This window comes from Pristiophorus japonicus, chromosome 19 (assembly GCF_044704955.1).
Source record: "Pristiophorus japonicus isolate sPriJap1 chromosome 19, sPriJap1.hap1, whole genome shotgun sequence".
Lineage (NCBI taxonomy): Eukaryota > Metazoa > Chordata > Chondrichthyes > Pristiophoridae > Pristiophorus > Pristiophorus japonicus.
Genome location: NC_091995.1, coordinates 85,600,619 through 85,613,371, shown reverse-complemented (window position 1 = coordinate 85,613,371; position 12,753 = coordinate 85,600,619). Strand labels below are relative to the sequence as shown.

The 12,753-nt window shown below is 47.9% G+C and overlaps 1 protein-coding gene across 2 annotated transcripts in view; it reads right to left on the bottom strand.

The window, feature by feature from the left end:
• Nucleotides 1–256: 256 nt before the first annotated feature.
• The window catches only part of ncf4 (neutrophil cytosolic factor 4), a 73,028-nt gene continuing 60,531 nt past the window's right edge, over nucleotides 257–12,753 (bottom strand). For both annotated transcript variants that reach the window (XM_070861718.1, XM_070861719.1), the window contains one exon: nucleotides 257–3,322. In XM_070861718.1, coding sequence (XP_070717819.1) covers nucleotides 3,121–3,322 — 202 coding nt within the window. In that variant the 3' untranslated portion in view covers nucleotides 257–3,120. The remainder of the gene's footprint in view (nucleotides 3,323–12,753) is intronic.

Here is a 12,753-nt window from a genome sequence, read left to right as displayed (position 1 = left end):
CCGGATCCATAGTGCTCCATGGCGCCCCCCCCCCCCCCCCGCGGGGACCACCTGTGAAAGCGGGCGGCCCGACCTGTCGCGGTTTGCAGTGAGGTAATGCCGACCTCGGGTAAGTGTGATCGTTTTTTTTATTTTTTATTTCTTTGCGATTTATATTGTGGTGGCGTGAGGTATTTATTGGGAATGTTTTTTGGTGTTTTTTTTTTTGTTCAGGTTTCCCCCTCTCCCCCCCCCCCCCCCCCCCGCCCACTCCACAGACCTCTCTTACAGCGCTCCGAGGCCGGCTGATGAATTGATGTTGTCCCCTCTTTATTGTCTTAAGTTTCTTCCTGTAGTGTGGATTTTCACTTGCTCAGCCGGCCTAGCGCCCTAAGAGAGGTGACCTCCCTTAGCGCTCCGCCCCACACTCAGGGCCCAGCTGATGACATTTTCTGACTGAGGCGCAAGCTTTACCGCCATTAATGCCCCGAAATGAGCAGGACCGAAAATCCTGCCCATATTCTTAAACAGCAGTGTACAAGTCAAAGGCAGTCATGCCCCACATCTATTAGTGCACTAACAGATCGTGCAGTGAGTGCCATGTTCTGCTCTGGCCACCGAGACACAAGGGAGATCTTCAAATGCTGTAGAACAGCCAGAGGCTGATCATTAGTGTTAGAGGGATCTGAGCTATGAGGCCAGACTGGGGAAACTTGGAGTCCCTTTCTATCTGCCCTGTCCTATCCCTTCATCAGTTCCAAGACTTACCAAAATCACCCTGAAATCTCCGCCTTTCCAAAAAAAAATGTTCACGTCTTTCTCCATATTTATATTTACACATCCCAGGTAACATCCGAATGAATTGATGTTGTCCCGTCTTTATTGCCTTCAGTTTCTTCCTGTAGTGTGGAGCCTGAAACTGCGCACAGCACCCCGACTGTGGGGGGGGGCGAAATTTGGTCCCGCCGTCTTTGAGGCGGTAACACCGCCTAAAGGGTGATTTCACCGCCTCAAGTTGCCAAATTCCTTACTATTCCCCAAAGTTGAGGGAGCAGCGCTAAAAGAGGCAGCGTACACTCGTCCTCGGGCGCCAAACGGAGCGGTAGCTCAGGAGGGCCCGCTCAATTTCCCGATGGTCGGCTGCCGGCATCCTAGCAGATAAAACTGAGGGAGAAAAAAGTTTCCGAAAATTTATTTCGCCCACACTTCCCCACTGTTGTTATTAATATATATATTCTGAAAAATGTAAGTTAACAACTTACCTTGATCCCCGATGCACCCACGGCTTTTCCAATACAGGTTTAACCTCCCTTATCCGGAATCCTCGGGACCTGGCCGGTTCTGCATAAGGGATTTTTCCGGACGAGGGGTGGTCACGTTAAATTGGATGGTACAGGTACTGAGCAAGGGGATATCGGGTTTAGCTGGCTTGGGGCTGGCAGTGCGGCAGAGAGATCATGGTGTGGTGGGAGAGGGGGGGGGGTGGTGTGGTGGATCGCGGGGTCAGGCCAGCGATTGCGGGAGTCGGCAGCGAGGAAGGACTTCAATTGGTTCGTGTCGGAGCTCTGCGCATGCGCAACCCGGTGGCCGGGAATGCTTCCGGACGAGGGATGGTTCTGGATAATGGAGTTCTGGATAAGGGAGGTTCAACCTGTACAACACCTGCCGACGAAGCCGCCGAACCTACCTAACGCTGCAGCCGCCGCGCCAAGGGGGCGTTGCACGCTCGATGATGTCACCACGTGGGTGTCGGTAGAGTGCGCAGCGGTGCCTCTTTGAGCTGCCCCGACCGCTCACCTCCCATGGTAAGCCCGTTAGCCACCACTCTCTGACACTAGCGGGGAGGCACAACACATCGAATTTCGACCCCTGAGTGTTTCGATAGCTTTACCATTACATTGTTCACTAGGTTGATTCCGGGGATGAGGGGGTTGACTTATGAGGAAAGGTTGAGTAGGTTGGGCCTCTACTCAGTGGAATTCAGAAGAATGAGAGGTGATCTTATCGAAACGTTTAAGATTATGAGAGGGCTCACAAGGTGGATGCAGAGAGGATGTTTCCACTGATAGGGGAGACTAGAACTAGAGGGCTTGATCTTAGAATAAGGGGCCGCCCGTTTAAAACAGAGATGAGGAGAAATTTCTTCTCTCAGAGGGTTGTAAATCTGTGGAATTCGCTGCCTCAGGGAGCTGTGGAAGCTGGGACATTGAATAAATTTAAGACAGAAATAGACAGTTTCTTAAATGATAAAGGGGATAAGGGGTTATGGGGAGCGGGCGGGGAAGTGGAGCTGAGTCCATGATCAGATCAGCCATGATCTTATTGAATGGCGGAGCAGGCTCGAGGGGCCGTATGGCCTACTCCTGTTCCTATTTCTTATGTTCTTATTGTGACTTTTATATTCGCTACCTCTTGCTGTAACACCCAATGGGGTATAATTTCATCTTGACTGGCAGCTTCAATGTGATTTCAATGGGGAAGAAGGTTGGGGGACGTGTAAAGCCGGCTGTCGATTCGCTGTCGCACTACCGTGTACAAGCTGAAGTTATACCCCAGTATTCCATTCGCTTTTTTCATGCCTTCATCTGCTTGAGGTGCTGCTCTTAAGATCATTTCAACCTGAACCTCAAAATCCCTCAGTTCTTCCAGATCTCCCAGCTTACACCCAGTTAAAGTATAATTATTAAGTTTATTTTAAAAAAAAATCATAGCCGCTCACATTTACTGACATGGAATTCCACCTTCCGCTTTTTTTCCCTTTGCCCCATCCTGTCGCTATCCGCTTGGAGGTTCCTTTGGCCCACAGTGTTGTCTCCGATTTTAGCAGCATCTGCAAGTGTGGGGCCTCTTCCTCTGGAAACTATAACCAGATCACTAGGTGTACGCAGCGTACGGAGGTGGTGCCAGAACAGAACACGGGCATTGGTGGCCATCCCAGAGGTAGCTCCAGCACAAGCCATTCCACGTCCATAGATTAGGGAGACCAGGATGAGGAAGAACGCAGGTGAGGGAGAATTGAAAGAAAAGGGAGCAGCCCAAATAATATTTTTTCCCCCAAATTAGTAGGTCATGGAGAATTAACCCATTCAAAGGAGACCATGCGAGCACAAACACCCATTGCATGCTTCCATAGCAACAACGTCACGGATTAGTGTTGTACACTGATAGATCGTTCTTCCTGGTCACGTGAAGTTCCCACGGGACAAAATCGGGCGATTTGATCCCAGATGCACCTTTAGCCTGCAACGCCATCAATTCAACATCCATGTTGTCCACAATCCGCACCATATCTCCTTCGGGGTCGCGGTAGTTCAGGGCAATGGCTTCTTTCCCAAATTCAGTCCTGGAACGCCAAGAAAACAAAACTGATTTTAGTCTAAAGAAGGAACGGTGAGAGTCTTAGTTGCCATCTTGCTACAGCCATGGAAAAAGGAGATCGCCATTTTGTGCTACTCCCTCAGCACCAATCATCCCGTTGCCCCGAGGCCAAGAATCCAGCTTGATTCCAGCTCCCCACAAATCCCAGTTTGGAGATATCCCCGGTGTCCTGAGGCCAATATTTATCTCTCAATCAACGTAACAAAAAAACCCAGATTATCTGATCATTATCACATTGCTATTGTGGGAGCTTGCTGTGCGCACAAATTGGCTCCCGCTTTTCCGACATTACAACAGTGCCAACACTCCAAAAGTACTTCATTGGCTGTAAAGCACTTTGAGACGCCCTTAAAACCTACCTCTTTGGCCAAGCTTTTGGTCACCTGCGCTAATTTCTACTTATGCGGCTTGGTGTTAATTTTTTTAATCTCTTAATGCTCCTGTGGAGCGCCTTGGGATGTTTCACTATGTTAAAGGCGCTATATAAATACAGGTTGTTGTTGTGGTTGTAGACTGAGGAAAATCAGTGACCTTTTGTTGGCACCTCAGTCTATGGTCCTCTGTGCTTCCAATGACCTCCAGGGTCAATTCTACGGGATACCTGTCCTTGTTACAAGATCACAGGATATGGCCAAGCCCTGCAGCCCCTTTGATCTCACACTTCCAGAACACCCACCCATAAGAACATAAGAAAAAAGAGCAGGAGTAGGCCATTCGGCCCCTCGTGCCTGCTCATCAACGTAACAAAAACAGTTTATCCGGTCACTATCACATTGCTGTTTGTGGGAGCTTGCTGTGCGCAAGTTGGCTGCTGTGTTTCCCACATTGCAACAGTGACTACACTCCAAAAGTACTGCATTGGCAGTAAAGCGCTTTGAGATGTCTGATGGTTGTGAAAGGTGCTATAGAAATGCAAGTCTTTCTTTCTATATAATTACAGAGAGACTTCTTTACTCTTATACTCCAACCTTACAATTATGGCATCTTGTTGGATAATTCATAAATAAGTCACAGGCGGCGTTTGGCTTGCAAAGGTTCGGTTTGTGGCTCCGACATTTTACCAGAAAATTTATATTTAGTCCTGTCACGCTCGATCAGTTCCGATGGGCGGGCCATATGCTCGATAATAGACTGCCAAAATAAGTGCTCTACTTAGAGCTCCAGGAGGGCAGAGGAAACGCTTCAAGGACACCCTCAAAGCCTCTTTGGAAAAGTGCAACATCCCCACTGACACCTGGGAGTCCTTGGCCCATGACTGCCCAAAGTGGGGGAGGAGCATCCGGGAGTGCGCCGAACACTTCGGGTCTCTTCGCCGGGAGCACGCGGAAGCCAAGCACAAACAGAGGAAGGAGCGCACGGCAAGCCAAACGCCCCACCCACCCGTCCCTCCAACCACCGCCTGCCCCCACCCGTGACTGCAGGTCCCGCAATGATCTCTTCGGTTACCTGAGAACTCGTGTTAGTGTGGAAGCAAGTCATCCTCGACTCCAAGGGACTGCCCCAAGAGAGGTTTAAACTTATCACTGGCTCGGGGCTCCCAGGCCCCGACGTAACCCCCTGGCTCTGGTCTCAAATTGCCCACACTTCCACTCATTTCAACCCAACTGCTCCTTCTTGTTCGCTATCCCAATGTAAAACGTGTTCCGCTGAACTGGAGCAGGATAATTCATTCAAAACATCGAAAGTGCTGACACCACAACACAGAAACAATAGCGGCCAAGGAAAAATGGTCCAATCCCGTTGAGTACAGAGCGGACGCTACGTAATCACTTCCTAATCCAAGTCTGGAATTCCAATGGAGAAAATTAATTTCCTATTCAAAACATTGAATATTACGCTTCTGGTCCAAGTATAACATGGTTGAGATGTTAATGCTTAGCCGATCAGGCTCATTAATTTCCCACCCCTTTCTCCTCTGATGTAGATGGAATCGTAGATTGAAAATTCTCATCCTTATTTTCAAATCCCTCCTTGGCCCTCGCTCCTCCCTATCTCTGTAATCTCCTCCAGACCACCCCCCCCTCCACCCCCACCCCCCCAAGATGTCTGCACTCCTCTAATTCAGCCCCCTTGAGCATCCCTGATTTTAATCGCTCAACCATCGGTGGCCGTGCCTTCTGTTGCCTGGGCTCCAAGCTCTGGAGCTCCCTCCCTAAACCTCTCCGCCTCTCTACCTCTCTTTCCTCCTTCAAGATGCTCCTTAAAATCTACCTCTTTGACCAAGCTTTGGTCACCTGCGCTAATTTCTACTTATGCGGCTCGGTGTCAAATTTTTTTGTCTCATAATATTCCTGTGAAGCGCCTTGGGACATTTCACTATGTTAAAGGCGTTCAGTAACTTGAGCACATAAATCTAGGCTAACACTCCCAGTGCAGTGCTGGGGGAGCGCCGCACTGTCGGAGGTGCCGTCTTTCCGATGAGACGTTAAACTGAGGCCCCGTCTGCTCTCTCAGGTGGACGTAAAAGATCCCACGGCACTATTTCGAAGAAGAGCATGGGAAGTTATCCCTGGTGTCCTGGACAATATTTATCCCTCAATCAGCAGTAGCACATTTTATTGTGGGAACTTTCTGTGCGCAAATTGGCAGCTGCGTTTCCTACATTGCAACAGTGACTACACTCCAAAAAGTACTTCATTGGCTGTAAAGCACTTTGAGACGGTCCGGTGGTCGTGAAAGGCGCTATATAAATGCAAGTTGTTGTTGTTGTTGATGCCAGCCATCCTGTAGTGCCTTGCCCGAGAGGCCATTGTTCCGTGAGCCTAGATAGTGAGCATCGGTGACCCTTTCAATCATAGGGGTGTCACGACCAAATCCAGTCCCGCCTGCACTTGCACTCGTGTATTCTCCATGTGCAGCAGACACCTCAAGTTGCTGGTGAAATACCACCAACTATGCCTACAAATCCCCTGGGAGGACAGACCCACCAACATTAACGTCCTCGACCAGGCCAACATCCCCAGCATTGAAGCACTGACCACACTTGATCAGCTCCGCTGGGCAGGCCACATAGTTCGCATGCCAGACACGAGACTCCCAAAGCCAGCGCTCTACTCGGAACTCCTGCACGGCAAACAAGCCAAAGGTGGGCAGCGGAAATTTTACAGGGACACCCTCAAAGCCTCCCTGAAAAAGTGCAACATCCCCACCGACACCTGGGAGTCCCTGGCCAAAGACCGCCCTAAGTGGAGGAAGTGCATCCGGGAGGATGCTGAGCACCTCGAATCTCATCGCCGAGAGCATGCAGAAACCCAACGCAGACAGCGGAAAGAGCATGCGGCAAACCAGTCCCACTCATCCCTTCCCTCAACGAATATCTATCCCTCCTGTGACTGGGACTGTGGTTCTCGTATTGGACTGTTCAACCACCCAAGGACTGATTTTAAGAGTGGAAGCAAGAATTCCTTGATTCTGAGAGACTACCTATGATGAGGTATTCTCCAGCAAAAGACTCCTGGCAGCGATCAGTGGTATGAATCCGGTGTTCTGATGATGGGAAACGTTAACTCCGTTTCTCCTTCCACAGCTGCAGTCTGACCTGCTGAGGGTTTTCCAGCCTTTTCTCTTCTTACATCAGTAGTGTGAGCCCTCAGCCACGTTTCCCCTCAGACCACAGAGATCGTTGTAACATTTGCCCTGCCACCCTGGCTGATATCACCTAACCCTGTGACTGTTTTCTTTTATTAGTTCACGGGATGTGGGCGTCGCTGGCAAGACCAGACTTTATTGCCCGTCGCTAATCGCCCCCTTGAGAAGGTGGTGGTGAACCGCCTTCTTGAACCGCTGCAGTCCGTGTGGTGAAGGTGCTCTCACAGTGCAGTTAGGGAGGGAGTTCCAGGATTTTGACCCAGCGGCGATGAAGAAACGACCGATATATTTCCAAGTCAGGATGGTGTGCGACTTGGAGGGGAACATGGAGGTGGTGGTGTTCCCATGCGCCTGCTGCCCTTGTCACTCTAGGGGGTAAAGGTCGCAGGTTTGGTAGAGGTCAAGGCCGAAGAAGCCTTGGCGCGTTACTGCAGTGCATCTTGTAGATGGTACTTTCCTGATTTGTATTACAGGCACAGCACTCACCTACCCAATCAGTGGGGTCGCTCAAAGGAAGATCGGAACACACAAGGCTGGTGCTCAGACAAGTTTTCACCACCATTAAGAATGTAAGAAATAGGAGCAGGAGTAGGCCATACGGCCCCTCGAGCCTGCTCTGCCATTCAATAAGATCATGGCTGATCTGCTACTTCAACTCCACTTTCCCGCCCGATCTCTTGATTCCCTTAGTACCCAAAAGTCTGCCGATCTCAGCCTTCAATATCAACATCATCATAGGCAGTCCCTCGTATCGAGGATGACTTGCTTCCATGCCAAAAAGGGATGAGTTCACAGGTGTTTCAATGAAGGACCTAATATTCCGGACCCCGAACTACATCCTGAAGGGTGGAAGGTGCCTGTGCGTGGATTTTTTTAACGTGGGGTGGCCGTTGCACATCAGCCACCACACGGGGCTCGACAGAGCTAGGTCTTGGTCCAGTGACAAGGATTAACTATGAGAATCCACTGACCTCTGGGGTAGGGACAAAAGGAACAACGCCAAGCTGGGCTTCAAGTTGGCAGGGCCTGTTGAGATCCTGACTTCAGCCAGCTTGTCAGGGGCAAGGCACTGTGAAGGTGCCAGGCATTCCCGCGCAGAGAGGGGAATAGTTTACCCCCTCTCCTGCATCTCCTTGATAGATGACTGAAGAGCACTTTGCCACAATGCCCATTTTTGACAGGGGTTTCTGGATCGCAATCACTGCTGGGGAAGCACATGCCCATCCTCTTGGTTGGGAATGGTGCCTGGCACCTCAGATGAGAGGGCACGGCAAGTCCCTAGAGGCTAAAGAGGAGGGGAAGGTGAGTTACAAACACATTTTGGAGAAGAAAAACACAGCGAGGGGAACAAAACTGTTGTGGTGGGGGTGGGGGCAGGGGGAACTGTGTGGTAGAGGCAGGGCAGGATTCAGGGCCTGATGGGTCAGGGGCAAACTGGTCCACATGGGCCGATAGTTCTGTTTGATCATGTTCATTACATTATGTGTATGATTCTGATTCTGAGTATGGAAACACAGGCTGGTATATTCAACAATGAAAGCATATATTCTGTTTCTGGTAACATTGCAATACTAGATTCCTATACATATATGCAAATTTCTCTCAATAACATGTGAAATAAAACAGGCTAGTACATATTCTGTTCTGTATATCGGTACATTAGTGTATATAGGTACTTCTTTATATAGGTACATTAGTGTATATGGGTACTTCTGCATATAGGTACATTAGTATACATAGGTATTTCTGTATATAGGTACATTAGTGTATATGGATACTTCTATATAGAGGTACATTAGTGTATATAGGTACTTCTGTATATAGGTACATTAGTGTATATAGGTACTTCTGTATATAGTACATTAGTGTATATGGGTACTTCTGTATATAGATACATTAATGTATATGGATACTTCTGTATATAGGTACATTAGTGTATATAGGTACTTCTGTATATAGGTACATTAGTGTATATAGGTACTTCTGTATATAGGTACATTAGTGTATATGGGTACTTCTGTATATAGGTACATTAGTGTATATGGGTACTTCTGTATATAGGTACATTAGTGTATATAGGTACTTCTGTATATAGTACATTAGTGTATATGGGTACTTCTGTATATAGATACATTAATGTATATGGATACTTCTGTATATAGGTACATTAGTGTATATAGGTACTTCTGTATATAGGTACATTAGTGTATATAGGTACTTCTGTATATAGGTACATTAGTGTATATGGGTACTTCTGTATATAGGTACATTAGTGTATATAGGTACTTCTGTATATAGGTATAAACAAGTGAATCTATTTCCCTCGGTATTATTTTTCCTCTCTTATTGTCGATTCTATTCAGCCTATTTGGGAGGCCTTATATATTTTTTCCTACATTTATTTGGTGGGCCTGTATTCTTTGGTGGGCCTGGGGCTGTAGCCCCTCCGCCCCGTGGTTAATCCGCCCCTGGGTGCAGTGACTCAGAAAGCAACCACTTTCAATTCTAAGTTTGAATCCAAAGTTCCCTCCCTTTGGATCCCACATGAAATGAGTCCCCAATGGAATGCTCTGTCAGCCTTTCACTAAGGGCGAGGTTTGGAGAAATTCCTTGCTCAGAGGGTTGTTGGAGCATGGGATGCTTTGCCACAGGGTGTGGTTGAGGCCGAGATCTCTGGGTCTTTGAAGGGACAATTAGAGAAGTTGTTTGAAGCAGAGAGAGATACAGGGGGCCACGTGGAGCGAGCACGGCAGTGGGATTGGTTTAGGATTGCTCGAGCAAAGAGCCGGAAGAGACATGATGGGCTGAATGGCCTCCTTCTGAGCTGGAAACCTATGTGGAGTTTCCATCCGTTCTTTGTGCTGAATCATCATGGGGTGGTTGGGGGTGAGGGGGGGGGGTGGCGGGTGGCGGGGGTTGGGGGGAGGGGGTGGAGGTGAAGAGTCGGGTTGCAAACTTTCGTTGAATGTTTTCCTTGCGATTTCATCACATGACCTCTCATCTCCCACTGCCCCTCCCCACCATTGGTTCATCAACACGCCCATCCTCGTGAAGCAGTGCCTTCCACTTGAGCCAATTGAGAAGTGAACGGACTCTTCATTACCCGAATGAATGCTTCTCAACTTCACAGTGTCAGCCGTGGCCCAATACGTCGCACCCTTGCCTACTGAGCCAGAAGGCTGTGGGTCCAAGTTTCACCTCAGGAACTTGGGCACATAAATCTAGGCTGACACTCCAGTCATCATCATAGGCAGTCCCTCGAAATCGAGGAAAACTTGCTTCTACTCCAAAAGTGAGTTCTCAGGTGGCTGGACAGTCCAATATGGGAATTAGGTGGGACAGACAGTGGTTGAGGGAAAGGGTGGGTGGGGAGTCTGGTTTGCCGCACGCACCTTCCGCTGCCTGTGCTTGCTTTCTGTATGCTCTCGGCGACGAGACTCAAGGTGCTCAGCGCCCTCCCGGATGCTCTTCCTCCACTTAGGACGGTCTTTGACCAGGATGCCATTTGCTGAGGAATGCTGCACTGGCTTTTGGATGAGATGTTAAACCGAGGCCCTGTTTGCCTTATCAGGGGGGATGTAAAAGATCTCATGACACTGTTTCAAGGAAGAGCAAGGGAGTTATCCCTGGTGTCCTGACCAAAATTTATCTCTCAATAAATAGAATCATAGAATCATAGAAATTTACATCATGGAAGGAGGCCATTTCTGCCCATGTCCGCGCCGGCCGACTAAGAGCTATCCAGCCTAATCCCACTTTCCAGTAACCCAAAGCAATCTATAGACCCTGTAGGTTACAACACCTCAGGTGCACATCCAAGTACTTTTTAAATGTGGTGAGGGTTTCTGCCTCTACCACCCTTTCAGGCAGTGAGTTCCAGACCCCTACCACCCTCTGGGTGAAGAAATTTCCCCTCAAATCCCCTCTAAACCTTCTACCAATTACTTTATGTCCCCTGGTTGTTGACCCCTCTGCTAAGGGAAATAGGCCCTTTCTATCCACTATATCTAGGCCCCTCATAATTTTATACACCTCAATCAGGTCACCCCTCAGCCTTCTCTGTTCCAAGGAAAACAAACCCAGCCTATCCAATCTGTCCTCTTAGCTAAGATTCCCCACTCTCGGCAACATCCTCATAAATCTCCTCTGTATCCTCTCCAGTGCAATCACGTCCTTCCTGTAATGTAGTGACCAGAACTGCATGCAGTACTCTAGCTGTGATCTAACTAGTGTTTTATACAGTTCAAGCATAAACCCCCTGCTTTTGTATTCTATGCCTCGGCTAATAAAGACAAGCATTCCCTATGTCTTCTTAACCATCTTATCTACCTGGCCTGCTACCTTCAGGGATCTGTGGACATGCACTCCAAAATCCCTTTGTTCCTCTACACTTCTCAGTGTCCTATCATTTAATGTGTATTCCCTTTCCATGTTAGCCCTCCCCAAATGCATTACTTCACCCTTCTCCAGATTAAATTCCACTGTTCTGCCCACCTGAGCAGTTGATTGATATCTTCCTGCAGCTTATAGCTTTCTTCTTCATTATCAATCACACAGCCGATTTTAGTATCATCTGCAAACTTCTTAATCATTCCCCCTATATTCAAGTCTAGATCATTGATATATATCACAAAAGCAAGGGACCTAGTACTGAGCCCTGTGGAACCCCACTGGAAACAGCCTTCCAGTCACAAAAACACCCATCAACCGTCCTGCCTTTGAGCCAATTTTGGATCCAACTTGTCACTTTTCCCTGGATCCCATGGGCTTTTACTTTCGTGACCAGTCTGCCATGTGGGACCTTATCAAAAGTATTGCTGAAATCCATATACACTACATCATACGCACCGCCCTCATCGACCCTCCTGGTTACCTCCTCAAAAAATTCAATCAAATTAGTCAGACACGATCTTCCCTTAACAAATCCGTGCTGACTGTGCTTGATTAATCTGTGTCTTTCTAAATGAAGATTTATCCTATCCTTCAGAAGTTTTTCGAATAATTTTCCCAACGCTGAGGTTAGACCGACTGGCCTGTAATTACTCAGTCTATCCCTTTCTCCCTTCTTAAACAAAGGTATCACATTAGCATCCCTCCAGTCCTCTGGCATCGCACCTGAAGCAAGAGAGGATCGGAAAATAATGGTCAAAGCCTCTGCCATTTCCTCTTTTGCTTCGTTTAACAGCTTTGGATACATTTCATCCGAGCCTGGGGACTTATCCACTTTCAAAGCTGCTAAGCCCCTTAATACTTCCTCTCTCACTATGTTTATTTCATCTAATATTTCTTACTCCTCCTCCGCGATAGCAGTGTCTGCATCGCCCCTCTCCTTTGGGAAAACAGACGCAACGCATTCATTAAAAACCATACCCATATCTCCTGCCTCCACACACAGATTACCCTCATGGTTTCTAATAGGCCCTACCCTTTCTTTAGTTATCCTCTTGCTCTTTATATATTTATAAAATATTTTTGGGTTCTCCTTGATTTTACTTGCCAACAATTTTGCATGCTCTCTTTTTGCTTTCCTAATATCCTTTTTAATTTCACCCCTGCAATTTCTATACTCCTCCAGAGATTCTGCAGTATTTAGCCCTTGGTATCTGTCATAAGCCTCCCTTTTTTTCTTTATCCTACCCTGTATGTCCCTCGACATCCAGGGGGCTCTAGATTTGTTAGCCCCACCCTTTTTCTTTAAGGGAACATATTTGGTCTGAATCAATGTCACTAAATACAGATTATCTGGGTCATTATCACTTTTAGCTGCTGTGCGTAAATTGGCTGCTGCCTTTTCCACATTACAACAGT